The following is a 24,456-nucleotide window of genomic DNA, read 5'->3' as shown; positions in this document are numbered from 1 at the left end:
GTTTCTAAAACATAGTGTAGCTCTGTTTCTCTGGTTAAAAAAAAGAGTCATTGTTTCTTATTGCTGCGTTTTCACAGTGGTGGTAATGTAACACTTTTGATTGAGGATTAAACTCTGAATAAGTGAGAATGAATTCCTTAGTGAATGAACAGGCAATATGATGATTTTGTCATCATAATAACTGCAGTCACTCATAAACTGTGTGTGCACAAGTGTGACTTGCAAAAACACAGCTCAAGCAGCAAAAGAAAAACTAATGTTTTAGCATCAGCATCCAAACTAAAGCAAGCCCTGATCTCTATAACGGTAACTTCAAACCAAACATTTTCAATTAAACATCTCAATAACAACTTCTGTATGACAGAAATAAAGTCATACTGGTTAATAATAAGTGTAATAATGTGTAATGGCTGGAAGTCAGTCGTAGTTATTGTGTTCCTCTATTTTCTGTTCTTGTGTTTCTCTTTTCTTCAGTGATTCTGCTTACAATCACTTACATATTCCCTTAATTATCTCACTGCATCGCTACTTTTTACTCGTAGTGTGGATTTCCCTGAGGGGTTGAAAGGGTTGACTGTGTAAGATAAAAAAGACACACCCACAAAATGTATTTTAACAGTAATAAACTGTAAGTTATAAAACAGGTTTATACTGGCAACACTGTTGCCAGTAGTTTACTGTAAAATAATTTTTTTTGGGTCACCATTGTGCAGAAGAGTAGAGCCTGTGCTTCAGTCCAGGAGAAGATCTACAAACATTGATGATTTGCTGCATGTTGCTTTATTTAACAGACAGTGACTGTGTAGTTGCTGGTCCAGTGGAAATCTCTTTATGTTCAATAGTTTTTTAGTGGTCTCAAATGAAGGAAGTTCACAGTAATACTTTGCTCACATTGTTAATGCATTATAAATTTTAGTTAATACATTTAAATGACAGTTGGTCAATTTAAGGCAGTCGGTTTCTGCAAGTGTAATTAATTAACTTGAATTAGAATTTAGTGCATTTTTACAGAAACAAACTAGATTACAGTAAAGAACTCTACAATTAACAGTATTTTACTGGCAACAGTGTTGCCAGTATTTTACTGTAAAAAAACCCGGTAAGGTCTAACAGTGTACACTTCATAATAGATAGATGCATGTATGATCAGATATGGTACAATATATATTACAATATATTTAATCATGCAAAATAAACACACATATATAGAGAAACATACAATGTAATATACTTATATTTTTTTCATTATTTACAATATAAATGTTTCATATGTTCAAGCTAGTTAACAAATGCACACCTGCATGTCTTAAATCTAGCATGTAGGCTACTTACAGCACTGAGTAGAAAAGCACACAGTCATTGCTTTTTAAATATAGGCCTAGTAATTAAAATATTAAAAGTTTGTGATGTGACGTTCGGCACCGAGGCTTCGATGCTTATATACATAATTATATATATATATATATATATATATATATATATATATATATATATATATATATATATATATATATATATATATATATATATAAAAACATCTCACATTGAAGCAGTGAATCGGAGCTTGATTTGTTTTGCCATAACCACATGATATGTGACGTCCGAAGCTTCGTTTCCACACACAGTCACGTGACTGCTTCGTATTCAGAGTCAGACTCAAAAATAGCACGAACGAGTGCGGTTTCGAGTGTCGGTAGTAGAAAATAAAAAAAGAAATAGACTTAGCCCTCACACTGTTGAACAAGTCCTGTTCCTTAATAAGAAACTTTAATTTATTAAATTACCCAAAAAAATAAAATGTCAGCTCCCCAGTTCACAAGCACTTCACCATTCCACACAATTTTCTTTTATTTTGATTATATATGCCTACATGAGCCTTGCCTATGAACTCGTAGGATTAGGACTGAGGCTAAAGTTTATGTGAATAAGGCTGCATCTGTAGATCAAAGCAGATTCATAAGAATCGTTTCTGTAGCCTACAAGTGAATAAGTCCCATTTATTATTATTTTTTCATAAATTAATTCATACAGTTGTTTGTTCATACATTGTATAAGAACTACATCAACACTAACACATGAATTATGAGGATAAATTGTATTGCTTTGTGGTTTACAGAGCACAAAGTGATTTATTAACTAAAAAAATGGTCTTCTGGGACAGAAAGGCCGTTTTTCCATCTTTTGACCACAAGATGTCGTTAGTGTGCAACGTGTTGCAAAGCTTCAAATAATGAACCATTTTATGATACAGTCGAGGGGGAAAGCCCCAGTGCTTCACAAAGCTTCATTTCACCACACTATTAAAAATTATCAGCCAATCATCAACGTCAGCACAGGCTCTACTCTTCAGCACAATGGTCACCCCAAAAACTCACACATGCCAGAAAAACTTTTAAATTCCAAAATAACAGAGCATTAAACACTTACAGATCTCCCCTATATTAATAAACCATAACATTTACTCTCCTAGTCAGAAGCAACGCATGCTGGGAACAAATCTGTTGTAACTCATTCCGTGAATGTGTATATATGTGTGTGAACATACATTCACATTTGTATGTGCAATATATGTACACAATAAAGGATAAAACTTTGTGAATATTACATGTAATGCTATTTTTGTCTTAATTTATAAATATTTTATATTCATCAATCAATGCAATGCATATATTTCAGTATATTGAAAAATATAAGTACTAGTTTCCCATATATGGAAATGTATTATGTAATATATCACATTAAATTGTGCAGTGTATTCCCATATATTTTTGTTTCGTAAGGGTATGGTCTTTAAAATGTGACCCTATTCACTTACATTCTATGTGCCTCACTAACAAAAGTTTGGCGCTACTCCTCCTGCAGCATGTGCTATGACTTTTACAAGCGATCGGGTGTATGATGTTTACCCAACGGGCAACAGATTGGGCGATAAAGTCCCATAGACTTAACATTGAGACGAATTTTGTCTGGTCATAGCTCCAATGGGATTTTGTCGAAACGTGGGTTACCACATTTAAAGAGGCTGGCAGGCTATTGTTGAGATTCATGTGCTGATTGTTGATATCTGTGTCTGTCATCGTAGATTAGCTTTTCGTGCTCATGTTTGTTCAAATCTTTTAACTGATTACGATAATATTGCTGGATCTCATGCTGCAGTAACACTGGGTTTGTGATGTGAATATATTAATGGTAGCAAATGTAATTAGTTGACCTTACTTAAAAAAAGTATGCAAACTCGTTGCCTCAAAAAAATTAAGCAAAGTAAGCTTAAGATTAGTGAGTTAGAAAAGCTTGTTTATTTTAAGTGTGCAGTACTAAATCAAGTAGTACCACTAGCACGTTTTTTTTATGTTCATGTAACTTAATAGTCATGATTAGTGTTAACTTAGTTTTTTCATTTTGTGTGGATTGCTTGATATAAATTTAACCCCACTTAGAATTACTAAATTCCTACAACTTAACACTTTTAGTTCTGCTAACTCATTTTTCAAGTTCACTTAAATTAAAGAAACCAATTTCTGAGTTAGGTTTATTTTATTAATTATAGCACTGTTCTTGTACAGCATAATATTTAGAATTTCTTAAAAGTTTCCATTATAAAAAATATATATATATATATATTTTTTTGTTTAATTTAGTTTTTAGACACATTGACATCAAGAATCAGCCTGTGAATCTCAACAATGGTGACAATTATAAAGCATGTTGCAGTGCATTCTGGGTGCAACCAATCAAAACTCATTCATGGCTCCCATCATGCATTGCTGCATGAATAAATAATGAGCTTATGATCAGGGGGTGATCTATTTGTCACCATTTTTGAGATTCATACGCTAATTCTTGATGTCTGTGTGTGCCTACATTAAAAAAAAAAAAAAATTGACGTTTTTTTATTATTTATTTGATTATTTGGATTTCATTGAAATGGCTAAAAATATTATCCTGTACCAGGACAGTGCTGTTATAATTAATAAAGTAAATCTAACTCAGAAATTAACTCTGAACTATATGAGTTCAGTGAATCAGGTCAAATGATTGTGAAATAACGATTATGTTAAAACACAACCATCACCATCAGATCACCTTTTCTGTTTGTTCATCTGGCTGTTATAACTCAGGTACAGCAGCCAAACAAAAGGTTAAATTAATGATATAACGGTCAAGAGCCCAACTAAAACAAACACTAATCGCCACAATGGTGGCTTAAAATTGCGGTTTTCACCTTCAGCCAATAGTGGCTATTGAAGGGCGAGTCTTGGCGTGGCCATATATTGCCGTCTAGCGTAGAGAGGACTGATCTGCGCATGCCCACAGGTCATAAACTTACTTTTTCTAAATGAATCCAGCTCAAGTAGACTGAGCTGGTACGATTTTTCAACCTCAAAGTACAAGTAACTTACTAAAAGTGAGTGTTAATAGCAGGTTGAAAAAAATGATTAAGGTCAATTTACTATTTTTAATTAAATACAATGTTTGCATTTACAGTGTACAACACAATTGTTAGATTCAAAAGTTATCAGTGAATCAGTCTATTTCATGATGATTATAAAATCATCAAGAGGTGACCATCATCACCTGATCTCATTTCACTGTAGCTTTATTTACTGCTGCAAATGTGTTTGACAAACACACTGTCACAGCGGCCAAAAAAGATAAAATATATAATAAGAGTTAAGAGCCCAACTAATGGAAACACTAATCACTCTTATAGTGACTTCAAATGAAACACATTAGAGTTAAAACCTCTGTTAATTCTCAATAAAACCTTTTGTAGACGTCTGACAGAAATAAAGTCAGTCTGGTTAGTAATAAGTGAAGCTGGTAAAGTTATTTGTTGTTTAATCCTCCTCTGCTGAGATGTTCACAGATTTAATGTCTTCTTTTCTCTTCAGTTTATTTCATCTTAGACTGTGGCTGAAGTCAGTTGTAGTTCTTGTGTTTCTGCTCGTCTCTTTTTCTGTTCTCTTCTTTCCATCAGTGATTCTGCTTGTTAACAGGCTTATTAAGGCTGAGATTTTATTTCTTTGCTCTTGGCTGACATGTGGCATTGCTATGGCCTGCTTGTGGCCCAGATCTGGCAAACAGGAGTGAGCCGCCCAAGGGCCGTCATTCCACGCTGCATGTGGGCCAGATCATCTTTCCACGTGTGCCAGATGTGGGCCGGATCTGGGTCGACAAAATGTTGCTATGTGGGATCCTCCCTCCTTTTATAGCAATCAGTCTACTCTTAAAATCCAACCAGAATGAGAGAGTGATTTCACCTGACTACTCATTCACACTTTCCCATGTGTTGATGATAAGATTAGTAAAATGATTTTACCGGGTAATTTTGTGCATTTGGCTGCATTTGGATGGCTGATAAAGTCATTTTTTTGTCCAATGAAGCTTTTTTGCACTTATTTAAAATGCATCTGTTCACACTGCACAATAATCTAGAAACAATGTGTATCAACACCACAACAACTGAAGCAGAACACAAAAAGATAGGAATTTATACATTTATAAATGTAAAACTTGTGGCCATGGCTATACTGTAACAAATGTATTGCATTAACAAGCATTAACTAATGGAACCATATTGTAAAGAGTTACCATATCGTTAATAAGTGTTCATATAATTCCAGTGAAAATATAATATTGCTTACTTCAATTAAATAATTTGAGTTATTCACTTATACGCAAACAATTCTAAAATAAATTTAAAAACTGTATTTTAATAATACTGTTTGAAATCTTTTGCCATAATTTGAGCAGATAAACTGTCCCAGAACAATGCAAGTGAATAGTCGTGTATAATGAGGGTATTGGTGAAAACGTTGTGCTAATGAGACAAGTGCCAGTCAGAAGTAACATTACTAAGCAATTTAGGGGCCATATATCCCCTTAGTCCAAGAAGAGAAGTCCAGGAAGTCACTCTGTAACATGGTGCAATCCGTCACATCAAATGTGATATGGTCAATTTTGTTCATATTTCATTGATTCCACTGCATATGTTTTTTAATGAACTCAAAAATCCAATTGCTTGTGTGTAAAAAATGAATACACATTATTTTGTTTAATGATATACACTAGTGCAAAGCTAGAAAGTCAACGAGTAGCCAAAATAAACTACTTGTACCCAAAACTATCAAATGTGACAGTTTTCTCAAAGATCAGTTTAATTATATTCTATCTCTATATTGTGTCCCAATAACAGCACACATACGCCACCGTGTTATATGCACTGATCTTCATCAAAATAATTCAATATTAAAATATCAGGAATAAAACTGAGAATGACATCTCCCTTGTGTATGATACGTTCTGTGTTTTTTTTTTTTTTTTTGCATTCAGCAGGAATTTCAGCAACAGATGGAGCTGAGTTACATGGATACAGTGGGAAACACATCATCATTTCTTGTTCTCATAAATTGGCTTCAACCAACATTAAGTATTTCTGCAGAGATCCATGTGAAGACAGAGATATTTTAGTTCAATCTGACCGGTCACCTGAAGGGAGATACAAACTAGAGGATTCTGGGACAGGAACATTCACCGTGACCATCACTGATCTACAGGAGTCCGACTCTGGGATTTACTGGTGTGGAGTGGAGAGAACTGGACTAGACACATATCAGAAAGTCAATCTGAAAGTATCCAAAGGTTAGAAGGATGTATTGAATTGTGTGTAGATTTACTGTGTAAAATAAGTGTAAAATAACTATTAATAACTATAATAACTATTACACACTTTCACACACACAAAAAAAAAAAAAAAACTGACACATATCTCCTAAACCAGAGACAAGTTTGGATTCTCAATCCACCATAACAATAAGTTCATTCAATCACCCCACATCTCAATCACCTGATGACATCATAACCAACACATCTTCAACGACAGGTAACGCTGAGCTAATCACGATGAGTATTTATCTATGTGTCTGAACAGATTAGGGGATGATGTTGTTCCTCTTTTACATTTAAAGAATTTCAAAGTGCTGTTGTTTCATCTACACCAGCAGTTTATGAAAGCACACAGTTTGGTGAGTCTTTCTCTTATTTACTAATATACAATGTGCCTGACAAGACATTCATGTCTGCCCCTTTCGTCCAGCATACACACAGCACTTAATTTAACACACAAAACCATATACACAGGTTTTGTTTCGACGATCACGTGGCTTACAGCAGAAGTGTTCATTCCTGCTCCTGATTGGCCACTGTCCTGCAGAGTTTAGCTGCAACTTGCCTCAACACCTTCCTGGAAGTGTCTAATATTGGTAGCAATGCCGTGTTCGAGTCAGGACGATGTGGGGATATCCGGGTTGTAATGTCCAATCACACGTCATGTTCACATGTTGACCACATGATGTCAACAAGAGCATTTTATGTTTGTGTGAACAGCTTGTAACAAAACTTAAAAAAAAAACGAGACCTTCCCGGACTTACTAGGTGGTCTATGAAAGCCTGCAGACTGATTTACATGTGAAGGACTACACGATTAGAAAATCTTTAGAGAGAGTGAGAATTTCTATAGCATATTCTTATTTTCTGTGACATTATGCGATCTGAGGAGGTTTGACCGATCTCTCCAGTCTCACTATACTGTTATCCTTTCAGCCAGAGCAACAGAGGGCGCTCTAGAAAACAGGAGCAATACGAGTTAATCAGAGAATGTCATTTATGAAATATGCGGATGCATTAGTCCGGTCCGGTAACATGAAACCAAATAAATACTTGATCATAATCATACATGATTTGTCTAAGTTCTTCAAGCAGTCTCTGGTATTTTCCATGAACATATGTGTATCTATTATCGCAATGGTTAGCATAAGTAGCCTTTAGCGTCACATAAATTTATTTCTGCCTCATTCGGTCATCAGAATCCACATAGGATCACAATCAGAAGTTATTTCAAACACTCGTTGAAAGGGAGTTTTGAGTTGGCCCGTTTTGGACCAAGGTATTCGGCGGGCCAAAAACCCGATGGAAGCCCCAATGAGGCCCGATCAATCCCCGGAAGTTACAGTGGAAATGCAACTGGCACGCACTAGCACGCTCGCTTTTGGCCCGACAGTGGAAACGCGGCTAGTGACATAAACAATGTTAATCTGTAATGATTCAATGACTACAATGACACATAAAAGGAATGAGGTTGGAGTTGATTTGCCCTGAGTTCTCAGGTCAAATGTCACTTTAAGTGGAATTTCAGGCATTATTTCGAAGTATAGGAGATGGGAAAAAATCTGAAATTCAAGTTGTCTGGAACATAGCATAAGACCCTGATTAGCTGTTTCAGGTGTGTTTAATTAGGGTTGGAGGTAAACCCTGCAGGACAGTGGCCCTCCAAGGACCAGGATTGTGGTCACCGTGATTTTGCTGAGTAAGACATGTTCAAGGATCAACATATTTTGTTGATCCTGGAATAACATTCCTGTCCCAAAATTTAGTCTTTACCCTATCCCTACCCCTAAACCTAACCCTACCCATAACTTTTCCCTAAAATCCGAGGGAAATGATAGGTGAATAACACTGATGGTGAAGCACCTCACCCTGGTTCTAAGCCTAAACTTGACATAAACTGTAAACTTGTCCCTCAAATCTGATTGGTTGATTGGAAAGTTGTTCCAGGATCAACAAAGATGTTGATCCAGGAACATGTGGTACTTGGTGAAATCACGTTCACCCAGGATTGGATCTTGTCTGGCTCAGCGTACACAGGCAGTGTCTCTGTGTGTTTTAGGTTATCTGATGTTCACAGTCGTCACTCTGTCTGTGATGGGGTTTATATCTGGGGTGGTTCTCTGTATATGGAAAATGCACATGAGAAAGTCACACATTTCTAAAGGTAAGTACAAATACACTGCATTTTTTAAACACAATATAGCCTATAATCTATCTACTAAAGTGTTTCCCTGTTTCCAACTTAAGTTGATGCTGAAATCCAAGGCACCACATGTCCCACAGAGGTAAGACAGAAACCTTTTTTTATATATATATAGCTTTTATGGCTTTTATTACAAAGGTGTTTTTTTTTTTTTTTCTTATCTGAATCATTGAAAAGCATACTGCACTAAGAAATTATCATATTTTGAAATTAATCTGTTTCATCCAAACACGAATGTGGGATATTACTTGTTATCTCCAAACTCCTTTACACCGCAAAGGCATTCCACTGCAAAAAGCTCATAAGACGAAATACAGCTCGAGAAAACTAAATGGCAGCGCAACCATCAGCTTTTTAGTTGACTGTCAACAAAGTATTTCAGCTACCAAATAGTTACAATTCTATGTAATGCTAGCAAACCCATCCTTGCAAACAAGTTTATCATCATGTAATGTGGAAGTGTTGATTAATTTTTGCATTTCATTTGAATAAAAGTGAATGTTTACCAACAGTGTTTAAAATTAACTCCTTGCATGAGTTCTGTCATGTTATTCACACATCTGGGTAAAAAGAGTTGGATTTTCACTACTTTCCAAGTTGTAAAACCAACTTCAATTATCGTTCAATAATATTGCACGATACAAGAAATTCCAAATTGAATGCAACACAGAATGATCTCAATGTAATATGGGAATATACAGATACTGTCCTCTAGTGGACATTTGTGTATCATATTTATTTTTCTGATATTTACTGTGGTGTACTGACTCAACAGTACATATTTAAATATAGTTTAAAAAAAATGCTCATAATGTCATTTGACTGTACAGTGTTTAAGTTGTATTGTAGTTGTAATGTATTAAATTAATGTACAATGAAATGCCCCAATATTCTCATATCTGTAATACAAAAAATGTAGTAAGTTTGTTTCTTTATTCACAGCATAATAAATCATCACTGAATACACAGACTGCTGTTGATTATGAGGAGGTCGCAAACATCACCATTTATTCTACTGTCAATCAAAGTCCTGCAGCCAATCAAATCCAAGACCCTCCCCTGTACTCATCCATCACCATATCACCGGAGACCAGCTGCAAACAAACTCCAAACCCCAGTTCTGATAGGGCAGACTCAGTTTCATATGCAGCCATTAGCATACTAGCTAAAGATAGTGGACCACGTACAATTATAGGGTCTGAAGACAAAATGACCTATGATACTGTGCATTTTCCAAAAGCTACACTTTAACATGCTCATTTCAGTATCATAAACTGCTAAATGTGTGTTTGCTGCAAAAAGTTGAGGTTTTGTGTCTGAACGTGTTTTTTTCATTGTGTAATAAAATATACCTTTGGGTTGTCGGACTTTTGAATGTCTCTGTGTCTTATTCCAACAGTAAGTCTTAGTATGTACTCATGCATGCTCTTCAGGCATTCCCAATATCCAAAAACTCATTTAAATGGCAAAAGCAAGCACCAAGACATACTGTACCTGTGTGTAAAATGGTTAACATATACACATGAAGTGAGAAAACAAGAGGAAGACATATCTCTATTTAAAGCATCTCTGACATTTTAGGAGGTAGTATTTGAGTCATGATGAATATAGAGTCAGCTACACTTCAAAGTACTAAATAGCCTGGATACTCGAGAGTACTGAGGAAAATGAAGAGCTTTCATGTGCTGTGGATGTGGATGTTTTTGTCAGGTCAGTTATTGTTTCATATTTTGACTTTCGTTCTGCAGTACGGTCAAATATAATTTGCACAATAAGTACTATTACATGCACAGTTTATACTCATTGCAAATCACTTTTGTCTTTCGGAGCAAGTGCACTAGTCCAACGTGCACATATTTAGTACTATACATGCTAAACAGATCACATCATCTAGGTCTTTTAAACTGAACTGCCATCACAAATTTTAAGATAAATTATTGCGGTAACACTTTAGAATACTGTATCTTACTTACTGCATAACTAATAAGGAATTATTGAGGAACTAATAGATAATAATTTATTAACACTTAAGTCACTACTGTTAACTACTAAGGAAGATGTGTTAACTAATTAGTATGTAATAGAATTGTATGATTGTGTTAAGTTTCAGTTAGTTAATCAATAACTAATGAATTATGTCATAACTCTTGAAGAACTATTATTAATTATCTATTAATTAATGTGCAAGAAAAATAACTAAGAAGTAACTAATGAACAGTCATACACAGTGGTTACAATAAACCGTTTTATTTTAGCAGTGGAGTGGTGGATGAAGTACACAAATCAAGTACTTGAGTAAAAGTACAGATAACCCAATAAAATATTACTCCAGTAAAATGATAAACTATTGGCCTATTCATTTTCAAAATTACCTTAGTAAAAGTATAAGGTAATTACTTGAAAAGTAAAAAGCACTGATCAATGTTTTTTATTTTATTTTCTAGCCAGTTTTAGTCATTCTTCAGCACTAATAAGAAAGATAAGGGCAGACATTTACTAGGCTATATATTGATCTGCAAATAAGCAAACATTTTATTTAATTAGCAAAATGTATCATAATGTATGATAACTTATCTATTTTACAAAGGTTTAGATAATACCGTTAATAATGTGTTTTTTACAGTAAGTTTGATTTGAGTCAGAAGTATGTGGTAATTCTGTATTAATTACTAATGAGTTCCCTATATTCTCACTTTAGAATACTGTTCCAGATTCCAAGTAATTCCTGAAGAATTATCTAATAATTATTTGTTAATTACCAATTAATTTCCTTATATGTTCACTTTAGAATACAGTTTCAGGTTATAAGTAGCCTAATTCCTGGATAATTATTTGATAATTATTTATTAATTACTAATGAGTTCCCTATATTCTCACTTTAGAATACTGTTCCAGGTTCTAAGTAATTCCTGCGGAATTATTTGATAATTATTTATGAATTACTAATAAGTTCCCTATATTTTCAGTTTCCCTCAGTCATTGCCTCAAACATGAATTTACTCAATGGCATTCTATGCTGAGGAAAACAGACACACACAGTACTGTATATAAAATATAAAAACTAATCTGAGGTTAGTTTTGTATGACTGTTCATTAGTAGTTACTTCTTAGTTATTTTTCTTGAACCTTAATTAGTAGATAATTAGTAGTAGTTCTTCAAGAGTTATGACAGAATTAATTATTTATTGATTAACTAACTGTTACTGAACACAATCATAAAAATATATTACATACTGATTAGTTAACACAAATTCCTTAGTAGTTACAGTTGTGAAGAAGTAGTTAATGAATAATTACCTATTAGTTCTTCAATAATTACTTATTAGTTATGCAGTAAGTAAGATACAGTATTCTAAAGTGTTACCATTATTGCTTTTGTTTGACTGAAATCAAACTTTTAAAGTGCATGTAAACAATTATATCAACATTTATGCTCCAACTTAAAATACTGATCTGGAATCAGCTTTTCAACAAATTCTGAACATTCTCACTAGAAACCGCAAACTACGAAACCATTCTCTGTATTCAAGGGTAATGAACTTAGAAACAGAGGAAGCTGTTATTCTGTCAGAGTCTGCGAGTAACAGGTGAGTTTCTCTAAAGTGCAAAAAACTAAAATAGCATATATTTGACAAGAACATTAGTGCTTTGCTTTGTTTGTCTCTCCACATTGCATAATGCAATAAATCACAACAAATCTGAACATATTTGCGATTTCATATATAGCAATGTGAAACAGGCCTGTCAAAGCCTGTATGTGAAAGCGAGCCCTATAGCTACCTTATGCTGACAGTTTTTTTTTACACCTTACACCGTTTATTATATTGTTATCTTTTTCGTTTTTTTATTTTATATTTTACATTAAATAATAATATTATGTAATAATATTCTTCCTAATAATAATATGTGTTTATAAAAAAAATAAAATAAAAAAAAATCAACAGCCCAGACATACATACAGGCCTATAGAATGGTGTGTAAACCAATTTATGAGGAAAAAATCTGTATAATTAATAAAAAAAAAAATAATTAATCGACTCCATGTTGGATTCCTAGTGATCAAGGGCTTAGTTTGTTCCATTTAGACACATTTCAAGGGTTCCGCCAGTAGTGGGCGCTAGTGCAACATAAGCAACGACGTGCATCCAAGTGAACGAGTAGAAGAGTGAGAGAAGGGCATAAAAAATGGACTTAAACGCAGCTAGTGTCCTGCTTCTCATTGCGTGTAGGCCTATCGAGATAAATACTCTATCACACGATATATGAGCATGACCTCGATAACTTTTGGTCACATCATATATAGCTCATTATGTTAACATGATAATGAATGTCTCTGTCATCTTGTCTGCTCTGTGTCAGAGGCAAAAGTGGGGGTCAGGCAGCTCCTTCACACACAAACCGACGACTGGTGTAGAAAAGGCGTTACTCGAGGCGTTATAGTGTTTTCCTGACGACTACAGACAGTCTACAGTTGGAACCGTTCAGAGGCATAAAATGGTTTTAAAATGACAATAATTTCATTCATCGCAATTATTTCTGGGACAATATATAGCTCAATAAAAATGTGTAATCATGACAAGCCTAATTCCATGTTGTGGCTGGTTAGGATTTACATGAAAGAGAGCTTTTACTTATGTTCAGAGAATTTTAAACACAGAGGGATTCAAAAGTCTCTTATGAAAGTATACTATTTTCCACATCCTCTTTTTACTTTGATGGCAACAGAACTGGAGATGACATGAACAAAACCTCATGATGTCCTCCAGTATGATTTTAGATGTTCCAAAAAGCTTCAGTGGAAAAAAAAATCACCATTTGTACAAAGTTTCACACAAATGACACTCATTTACCAAAATTCGCTTAGTCACCAAAAAAATACTGCAAAATCGGAAATATTTCTTATTTACAGCTTAACATTTCCTTGTTTCACAATGTTAAAAATTCTAAAACTTTAGTTCATGATTTAAATTAGATATTTAAACCCATGTTTTCCATGTGGACTCTTAAATCACACAGTATGTTAGATTTTTTAGAGAACTAATGACTGAATACATTGTATTTCATTGATCAGGATTTAGGGATTCAGCAACAGATGGAACTGAGTTACATGGATACAATGGGAAACACATCATCATTTCTTGTTCTCATAAATTGGCTTCAAACAACATAAAGTATTTTTGCAGAGATCCATGTGAAGACAGAGATATTTTAGTTCAATCTGACCAGTCACCTGAAGGGAGATACAAACTAGAGGATTCTGGGACAGGAACGTTCACCGTGACCATCACTAATCTACAGGAGTCCGACTCTGGGATTTACTGGTGTGGAGTGGATAGAGCTGTTCTAGACACATATCAGAAAGTCAATCTAACAGTATCTAAAGGTATCTATTTGTTTTCATTTTAATGAAGTTGAAAAATCCTCATTGTCATGTTAATATTTTACTCAAGCACGCAGACACATTCTTAACCCTCTGATGCTCTTTGGCCACTTTTAACCAATAATTTTACCATCAGAATGGTATAACACTTGGTTACTTTTATGGCACTTGCTATGTGAACGCACACACACACACAAAATTACTATGATACGAAAAAGTTAAATGGTCCTAAAAAAATAGTCACACTTGTTCTCCTTATGGTAAACAATGACCACCTTAAAAATTAATGGGAAATAAAAAATGGGGGGTATAATCTAAAAATCAGCCATATTTGCAGAAAAAAGCACACAGCATAGGGGGGTATCCCAGAAAGCAGGTTATTTGACATAACCTGTTATATTTAAGGGTAAGTAGACCTAGACCCGGATCTCAAGGATTCAGTGGGATAAAGGCCTGGCACTGGACGATCCGCTACTTCCAGCCCCAAAGGGTGGTAGAGGACTCTACAGGTTTTTCACTCTGGAGCAATATATCACACTATAGGATGCAGCAAGCCGACAGAGCCGAGCCTCTCAGTGCTTATACCTGTTTAAGGTGAGAACACGGGAGGAGACCGGCTCTACACGTAGGTAATAAAACCTAGCGAACAAGTTGGGTGTCTCCCAGCCCGCAGCTCTACAGATATGTGTTAGTGAGGTGCCACGTGCCAGCACCCAGGATGATGCAACGCCTGTCGTGGAGTCAGCACGCAACCTGAGCAGGTAGGGCATGCCTTGTGTTTGTAAGCCAAGGCAATGTCATCCATTATCCACTGGGCAAACCTCTGCTTGGAGATAGCCTTTCCCTTCTGCTGGCCTCCGAAACAGACAAAGAGCTGGTCTGAGGTCCTGAGGCTTTGAGTTCTGTCCATGTATGCCTGCAGGTCCTATACCTTCTTGATAGAGGCCAGTGCAACCAGCAGCAAAGTCTTCATGGACAGACTGCAGGGGCTCAAAGGGAGCATCCTGAAGTGCTCAAAGCACCAGTGCAAGGTCCCAAGAGGGTATGGAGAGGGGTCTAGGAGGATTTAATCGTCTCGCCCCCCCCCCCCAAAAGAAACCTGACAACCAGGTCATGATTCCCCACTGATTTGCCATCTATGCCATCTTCTGCCCTATCGAACATCTTTGGGGGTCCTATTGGTGAGAGGAACACCACTCAACGAACAGGTTCCACTTCTGGGCGCAAGCGTGTCTCGTAGACGGTGCTCGCGCCGAAACAATGGTGTTAAGTACCTCTGGGGGTAAGTCACCTAGAACCTCCACGTCCTGTTCAGGGACCAGACATGGAGTTTCCAGAGGTCCGGACGTGGGTGCCATTGGGTACCCCATCTCTGAGAGAGAAAGTCCTTTCTCAGAGGAATGGGCCAGGGAGGGGCTGTCACAAGGAGCTTGAGTTCTGGGAACCAGGTCCAAGTAGGCCAATAGGGAGCCACCAGCAGAACCTGCTCCTCATCCTCCCTGACTTTGCACAGGGTCTGTGTAAGTAGGCTCACTGGGTGAAACACATATTTGCGAAGGTCCCGGAGCCAGCTGTGTGCCAGAGCCTCCCCGAACTCTCTCCAAATCAGTGATTTGCGACATGCAACGGGAGCGTATACCACCCTGCCGGTTGATGTATGCAACGATCGCAGTGTTGTCCGTACATACCAGTTGTTGTCCGTACTGCCAGCAACTCAATGTAGTTGATGTGCCAATGCAGTTGGGGGCCCGTCCACACCCCTGACACTGCATGCCCGTTGTACGTGGCACCCCAGCCGGTGGCATAGGCAACACCACAGCATGCCTGGACACCTGTTCTAAGGGCACTCCTGCCCGAAGAAACAAGGTGTCCGACCACAGGCTGAAGGTCTGGCGGCACGCCTTCTATGAGTGCCGCTTTGCCATGTCCTGTGTTTTTATAACTATTCTCGAGAGTGTGCCAGTATCCGCCAGTCGTCAAGAGAGTTGAGGATGTGAACGCCGTGTTACTCCGTGAGGGTGTGGGGAGACAGGGACAGCCCGAAGGGCAGGACCTTGTACCGATATGCTCAACCCTCGAACGCATTCGAAGCGTTTCTGCGTGAGTATTTTGAACGGCAGCTTGTGGAGACTCTGATTCAAAACTCGCAGGTCCAAGATAAGTCATAACCCACAGCTTTTCTTGGGTACAATGAAGTATGGGCTGTTAAACACCAACCTCATATTGGCAGGAGGGACCGGCTCTATCGCGTCCTATTCATCGGTCACAAGAGTGACGAGGAAACTTGAGTTGCAAGATGATATCTCATCTTTCAAAGATGAATCTCAGCAGCTGTTACTCTAATGTGAAACATCCATCTACTAACAATTATGAATTTGAAATTTGATATTGGTAAATCTTAATGCTGAAATAACGCTAATAATACTATAGTTTGAAGAACTTACAATCATCAAATTAGCTTATTTTATATTGTAGCTTGTCATTATTTTTACAAATGTTTTAATTTGTCACTTTTCTGATTTGGCTAGATCACAAATATGAATATAAATATACAAGGTACAAAATCCAAAACTTTTCTGTTCATTCGCAGTAATTTGTAAGAAAATGACACAGCATGCATTAATTTCACAGTAAATTTGACTACATTCATTTATCGTAAAATAATACTCTTTAATCCTGTAAATTCCTGGCGATCTTTTACAGTGTATTTAAGTACATCAACAAGTCAATGCTCCTTTAATTGGAGAGAAATTATCCAGATGACGGCTATCTGAATGATTTAATGATACAAAAATATCTTTCTATCTCTTCCTCAGCATCCTCGAACACTACAGTATACATACAGTATGCTGTCGGTGGTCTGGTCATAGCAGTGATCATATTTGTGGTCGCTGGTCATCAGTACAGGAAAAAAGTCAAGGCATCAGCAAGTACAGGTAATAAATAAACAAGCCATGCATACAATCAGCATAATTTAAAACAATAGAAAGATTTGATCAATGTATTTTTAAAACCATTCTTTGTTTTGATATTTCCATAGGCAGTGTGACGCCTGTCAACAAGCTTAATAAAGGCAGAGATGAACAGAAGAGTGATGCCAAAGATTTTGTAAGTCACTGACTGACCTTTAAAAATAACCTAAAAACCCAACTTATTATTCTGTATGCAATGACCCAGCAGACATATTACTAGTGCACTTTTGTTTTCTTGATGCAGGAAGAGAGTGTGTACGAGAATGACACTCCTAACACAGACAAGAGCACTAAAGTGAAACCTATCAACAGACCTGAAGTCCCAAAGAGCCAAGCACATACAGTCTATGAGAATGTACAGCTCAACATGGGCCAGTCACATGAACTCTATGAGAATCTCTGATCCTAGTATTAAAGGAGTCTCTCTTTTTTTTACTATGTTCTCTGTCACAAATTCCAAAACGAGTCGTTTTCTGATCTTGATTTCAATAAAAATGTACAGGATGTTTTTAATGACCTCTTATATGTCAAAAGATCAAGGAGAAATTAATTTCTTAATTCATGACCCCTTTAAGAAATGATATTCAGACAATCAGTGAAAACCTGATATGTTTAAGATCAAAATCAAAGGCCCAAGGTAATCAGGAAGATCAAAAATATAAGAAAAAAAAAAAAAAAAAAAAAAAAATATATATATATATATATATATATATATATATATATATATATATATATATATATATATATATATATATATATATATATTTTTTTTTTTTTTTTTTTTTCATTCATATATATATGAATGAAAATATGGTCTGGTTATCACCAGACCAAGCTCTATCTTTTAAGACTGAACATTGGTCTGGGGAGTCCTTCAACGATTTAGACCAACGATCCAGGTGACGTACTAAACGTGTTGATCAGCGGTTTGCAGAAGCAGCAATGGAATCAAGTGATTTTTTGCAGGTTGTGCAAAAAAAAAAACCATGAAAGTTAGTGGCATTTACACCCACTCGACCGATTTGTTTGCTAAAAAGAAGCCATTGAGCATCGTCGAGAGGTTAAAAGGAATTGTACAGAGCTGTAAAGGCTCTGGAATTGGATTGGATTAAACCCGCCAATAGCGCACCAGGTGGATAAGCCAGTTTGTGATTGGTTCCTGCAAATTTGTAAAGGAAGCAGGATAGATATATGTACAGGTTTCCAGCCTGAGGTGCAGGGCGAAATCAAATCGCCAGCAGATCAGGCTGGGTTTACCCAGTGTAATGAAAACATGCATGTAGGTGACAACTATTTGTTACTTCCTCAAATGACCACAAGGGGTGTCAGGTTGGATTTTGTTTATCTCCTTTTATATCAATTTTGTAAGCTTTTTGTTTATAGTTTGTATAATCATATTTTGCATGACTATTCTAAAAAAAAAAATTCTTGTATCTTGGACAATGTCACTACTCCTAGACATCAGTTCAACTTCTATCAATATCAAGTGTAGTGTCAGTTCTGGCAGGTCATGTTAGTCAAGCTCTCATCAGTGACTCTCAAATGATCATCAAAAAATCATTATATGTCACTTTTTATATAATCTGGAATTAAGTACAATGTATCAACACATAGTTTGGAATTTATCAGTTGTATCTCCCAGGATATGTTGTTATATTTCTAATATTTCTTATAACTCTAGCCCTTGAGGTCCACTGTCCTGCAGGGTTTAGCTCCATCCCTAATCATTCATATAATGTAATTCAAGAAACAACATATAAATCTGCAGGACGGGCCTGAAGGGTTGGACACCCCTGTTCTACCATAAAATGAGCTGTGTGAAACTCTGCCACAGTCTTAGATGAAATCAGCTGAAGATAAAAGAAGACATTAAATCTCTCAAGATCTCAGCAAATGTGGATTAAACCACAGCATTACCAGCTTCACTTATTACTAACCAGACTGACTTTATTTCTGTCAGACGTCAACAGAAGTTCTTATTGAGAATTAACAGAGGTTTCGATGTTGATGATTTATTGAACATGTTTGGTCACCATTATGGTAATCCGTATTTGCTTTAGTTGGGCAGTTTGACTCTTGACTTCTTTTGTGAGTGTATGGTCTTTGTAACAGTGTTTGCCGAAATAAATTAACATTGATTTAAAGGGATATTTCACTTCAAAATTATATACTTTATAAAGATATTTTGAAGAATGTCAGCAACCAAACCGTTAACTGGCCCCATTGACTTCCATAGTGGTTTTTTTTTCCTACTATGGAAGTCAATGGGTCCAGTTAACTGTTTGGTTGCTTACATTCTTCAAAATATCTTCCTTTGTGTTCAGCAGAAGAAAGAAATTCATACAGGTTTGAAACAACTTAAGGGTGAGTATATGATGACAGAATTTTCATTTTGAAGTGAACTATCCCTTTAAGACTGTTTTAATAATTTCTGGCTTCCTGTGACCTTACCCTGGACCTGCATAAAAGGGGAATGTCCATTCAAACCAAAAGTTAATCAAGAGGAAGTGGTCAGGTTCTGGATAGGAGTGTGTGGGTGTCTTGAAACCAGCGTACATGTGAGAATGTGAGTGCACAGGAGGATACAGGCATACATGTTTACTACTGCTCTTGATGGTATAAGAGATCCTAATGCCAATATTAACGCTTAGAAAGCTAAAACTGGACTAAACCATCCATAATAGGATCCCTACCCAAAATGAAGTTCTTCAGTGTTCTCTGGCTCTGGATGTTTCTGTCAGGTAAGTTCTCAATAGATGTGTGATAGAAACTCTACTGTCTATGGGAATCATTCAGTTTGCTGAGCACCATGAAAGCAAATAAGAGTAAGTGTGCTCCAATTAATCGGGCGCCAACTGTTGACAGCCAATAAAGGCTATAAAGGCCAATCAGATGGCCACAAACTCGCCAGACATTTTTTCTATGTGCATCTAAAATCACTTAACTACACAGCAAAAAATCCAGTGTTAAATTAATTCTCCTGGGAGTTTTTTTTTTATATATATATAACTTTTAAGAAATCCTTTGGATTATATTGAAAATGCTGGATCTAATGCTGTAGAATCACAAGGGTGCTGTAATCAAACAGGTAAACCTAACTCAGAGATTGGGCAATAAATTAGCTCGGTGATTCAGGTCAAATCATGATTATGTCAAAACACATCCAACACCACCTGATCAAATGTATAAAATACTACAGTTAACACACAGAGAAAGGTCGTGAATATAAGTATGTGTTTAGTCAGATCACTCTGAACAAATAATTTCTCAAATAATATCTGTTTGCATTTGTGCTGGAAATATAATACATTTAAAGTAAATAAATGCAGTGGCTGTTAAGCACTGATGCTTCCTATTATAATGTTGACAATAAGTACAGTAATAGGCAGTAAGAGTAACAGTAAGTTACATTTGCAATTGAATAACTGAAACCGAAGCGTCTCGAAGAGGAACTGATTAGTAAAAACCCTATTTTCCTTAAACAGAATTTAAGACTTCAACTACTGGTCGAATTTCTGGATATATCGGAAGATACGTCACCATTTCTTGTTCTCACGGATGGGCTTCAACCAACATAAAGTATTTCTGCAGAGATCCATGTAAAGACAGAGATATTTTAGTTAAATCTTACCGGTCACCTAAAGGGAGATACAAACTAGAGGATTCTGGGACAGGAACGTTCACCGTGACCATCACTGATCTACAGGAGTCCGACTCTGGGATTTACTGGTGTGGAGTGCAGAGAATTGGACTAGACACATATCAGGAAATCCATCTAACAGTATCTAAAGGTAATAATGACAGGCAACATGATTATGCATTACATTACTTTGCCAAGCTATCAATGGCTGCCACATACTCAAATCTTATCCTTAATCCTAATTTTGCCTGTGTGAGACAGCAATGAAGGTTTGCAGTACAACTGTTTGATTCATATTAAATGGCTAAATAAGCTATTTAGGCAACAAAACTGTTCTTTAGGATGATCCCAGAAATACAGATGTGTCTTTGACAATATCTCTAAAACGTACAAACAGACAACACAAAGAACTTGGAAGAAGTGACTCATCTTAAGACGACGGAAACACAAACAAATCCATGGACAATTGCTGAATCGACTACACCAAGACACTCAGCTTCCATATCTTCAACCACTAAGGACAGCGCACGCTCACTGACATCAACAGGTAGACAAACATTTTAATGCCTGCATTTCTATCTTACCTCAATCTGTCATTTGTCCACAGAGTGTGTCTGTGAAGTTTCAGCTCAAAATACACCACAGATCATATATTATAGCATGCCCTAATTATAAATGTGCGTTTATGAATTATACAGATTTTGAGCGTTTTCGGTTAAAAATCACGACATAGCTCTGGTCTCTGTGAATACAGTCAGAGACAATGGTAACTTTAGGCACATTAGCTATACAGCGTGCTAACAAGCACATTCAGAAAGGCCATTTGCAAACATTCCCAAAATATAAAGTCTGATACTTACATGTTCTGGATATTAAGGTAGATGATGAACAGTATTGATCCATTTTTGAGAATTGTATCACTAGCTGCTCTAGCGACGATATAAACATGGTGGACTGTGTGCGGCTCACTCAGGGCGGGATCGTCATCAATCATGGGCGGGGCTTGCCCTACTGTGACATCACAGAAGGCAGAAACCTGGAACAGCTTTTGAGACACTGATTTATGGGGATTAATAGGAAAGGAGTGGGTGGATTTTTTACCATTACAGGGTGGTTGTTGACACACATTTATGTTCAAACAAATTTAGCATAATTGGTCCACTTTAAGGCTTAACAGATGTTGCTGTCTCCTCCTTTTAAAGGTTTTGTCAAATCATCTGGTCCAGCTGGCAAAAAAGCACGTGAGTTGCAGCCCCTTTATAGATAGATCATTTTACATGTCTTATTTAAGTTATGCAAACTGTTTCCATTTTCTTTCGTCACTATATATGCAAATAAAAATGTTATGACCCAAAAGTCCTCTATATGATATAAAGGTGTCATGAAAAATTAACTATTACTTTTAATTGCATCTTATATATTCCCAGTGCCTGTGTATCTTATTCTCTATGCTTCTATTGGACTGGTTGTTATGTTGATCATATCTTCAGTTGGACTGGTCACTTGTCAGTGGAGAAAGAGGGTCAAGCAATCAAGTGTGTAAATATTCAAATATGACATAAAAAATAAATAAATAAATAAATAAATAAATAAACAGAAAAAAAAATCCATATTCTTTGCTTTATTTCAGGATATTTTACAACTAGATCTATATACAATGAGCGTCAGTTCGAGGAGGTGAGTGGCACACAGGAACATCATAAGATCCGAGACACCACAAACACACAACTTCTGCTTTCTTTATAAACCATTTCAACGGCTGATTAGCAACTGAATAACGGTTTGTGTTTGTGATTCAGGCCATCGGTGTTTATGCGAACGCTCCTGATGGCAGACCCTACGCCACCCTAAAGAAATCCAATAACAAGTCAAAGGACAAGAGCCAATCAGATCCAATCTATCAGAACCTACACTTCAACACTAGCCAGGAAGATGCTGTCTATGGCAATGTATAAAAAAAAATGCACTCCACTATCCTCACTCAACATGTTCTACATTACAAGCCTGAAACAAGTGTGTCAGGACAATTTGTCTGGACATTAACATTAATTTCTGAACAGTATATGGAAAAAAAATAAAAAAACATTTAAAAATATGTCACTTCTCCAAATGCAATATATTTTTCTGTCCCTCCAGCTGAGAAAATGGCACCAAATTCAGTATTTGTTCCACTTCAGATACCGACAATATGTTTCCATACACCTACTTTTATGCGCATTTTGGGATATCACGTTAAAAAATTAGATGTGCATACATTCTTAAAATGTGCATGATAATGTATGCGCTCATTTGAGGTGGATTTTATCCGATAATAAGACATATGCTTAAACTACTTTTAAACTAAACACGTTTGTTAAATAAATCGTTTGATGAGCAACAAAGTCCATGTGACTGCCTCAAAAGAGGCTCTGATTAGATGACTGGACTAAGCATCTCAAATGTTAGTTTGATGGTTCTGAAACGCCTGAGTCAAAGTCTGTGATCAGAATGATTTGGTTTAATTCCTCCAGAAGCGACTCACATGATTGTTCACAAACATCAGCATTCGAACCCCAGAGAACATGACAGAGTTTATTGTGTTTTGTCTGACGCTCTGAACACAACTCATTTATGATGGAGGAAAAAAGAGCCACAGTTTCTTTCACGATTGCAGCAACTTCCAATTTTATTACAGATATTTTGTGCCAGTTTCCCAGGACATGAGATGGAAATGCTACTTTATTCACAAATTTTATGTGATATTCCAATTTTGAGCATAAGTTGATTTCACAACCTCTAAAACAAACATAGCTCATGACAAAACTGTACATTTCAAATGTATACTGAGATTTGTAATGAAATCACAAATACATAAAATAAAAACATGCTTACTCTACTTATCAGCAATTCTGAGAATTTCAAGAAAACAATGACAGTTATACAGGCCACATAAATGAATGGAATATGATTGAAGTAGGATCCATAATCTATGTAAACATGTGGAATCGTCTGCTGGTGAGGAATTTCACATTTCAACTATTTCATATATTTGTCTTTTTTTACGTGTCATGGCAAACCAGAGAAACTGACATATTAAAAAAAAAAAAAAAAACAAAAAAAAAAACATTTTCCTCTTTACAGCCATGAGAAATGGTTTTAAGGCATAAGAGTTTTAAGATATACCTATGTGGCGTTGAGATTTGCAGCAATAAAACAACATTTCATGAATTTTCAATAAAAGCTTGTGATTTCTGCACTTCCATGGCTTCGCTGTGATTGTCATTTGCATATGGTTGCCGTCAATCTCGTCACGGTTCTCCTTGATAATGAATGAAAGTCCTTGACCACCTCAAATAGAGATTACTGAAATAATTACCTATAAAAAGCTCTAATTGTTACTGCAACACTTTGTAGATGCGCATGTCGTGTCTCTAAACTTTTACTCCCATAATTGAGGCCTCTAATTCTCATTAAAAAAGTCCTTAATTTTGTATCTTCTGTGACAAAAAGGAGTTAACTTAAAGGTATAGCGGAGGATTTTTTACTTCCGGGTGGATCACCTATACTATTGGTCCTCCTAATTGTCAATCATTCTGGTGAATCAATCAAACTTTTC

At 36.2% G+C, this 24,456-nt stretch overlaps 1 protein-coding gene across 1 annotated transcript; it reads left to right on the top strand.

Moving 5' to 3' along the window:
- The first annotated feature begins 19,713 nt into the window (after positions 1-19,713).
- On the top strand, positions 19,714-24,098 carry LOC308687691 (CMRF35-like molecule 8). Its single transcript, XM_081360402.1, has 7 exons — positions 19,714-19,962; positions 20,707-21,012; positions 21,259-21,408; positions 22,064-22,102; positions 22,289-22,396; positions 22,492-22,538; positions 22,661-24,098. The coding sequence occupies exons 1-7, from the start codon at positions 19,920-19,922 to the stop codon at positions 22,814-22,816; spliced, it is 849 nt and encodes a 282-aa protein (XP_081216528.1). The 5' UTR covers positions 19,714-19,919; the 3' UTR covers positions 22,817-24,098.
- The last annotated feature ends 358 nt before the right edge of the window (positions 24,099-24,456 follow it).

This window comes from Scardinius erythrophthalmus (genome assembly GCF_964197995.2).
Source record: "Scardinius erythrophthalmus genome assembly, chromosome: 3".
Lineage (NCBI taxonomy): Eukaryota > Metazoa > Chordata > Actinopteri > Cypriniformes > Leuciscidae > Scardinius > Scardinius erythrophthalmus.
The sequence above is the reverse complement of the archived record's forward strand: the minus strand, read 5'-3'. Positions and strand labels throughout refer to the sequence as shown.

Bases quoted from the DNA above. Each gene is read 5' to 3' on its own strand.
- LOC308687691 (XM_081360402.1), top strand. From the start codon at position 19,920: ATGAAGTTCTTCAGTGTTCTCTGGCTCTGGATGTTTCTGTCAG. The intron at 21,013-21,258 runs GTAATAATGACA...ACGTACAAACAG, and splicing joins CCATCTAACAGTATCTAAAG to ACAACACAAAGAACTTGGAA. The intron at 22,103-22,288 runs GTGAGTTGCAGC...ATATATTCCCAG, and splicing joins TCCAGCTGGCAAAAAAGCAC to TGCCTGTGTATCTTATTCTC.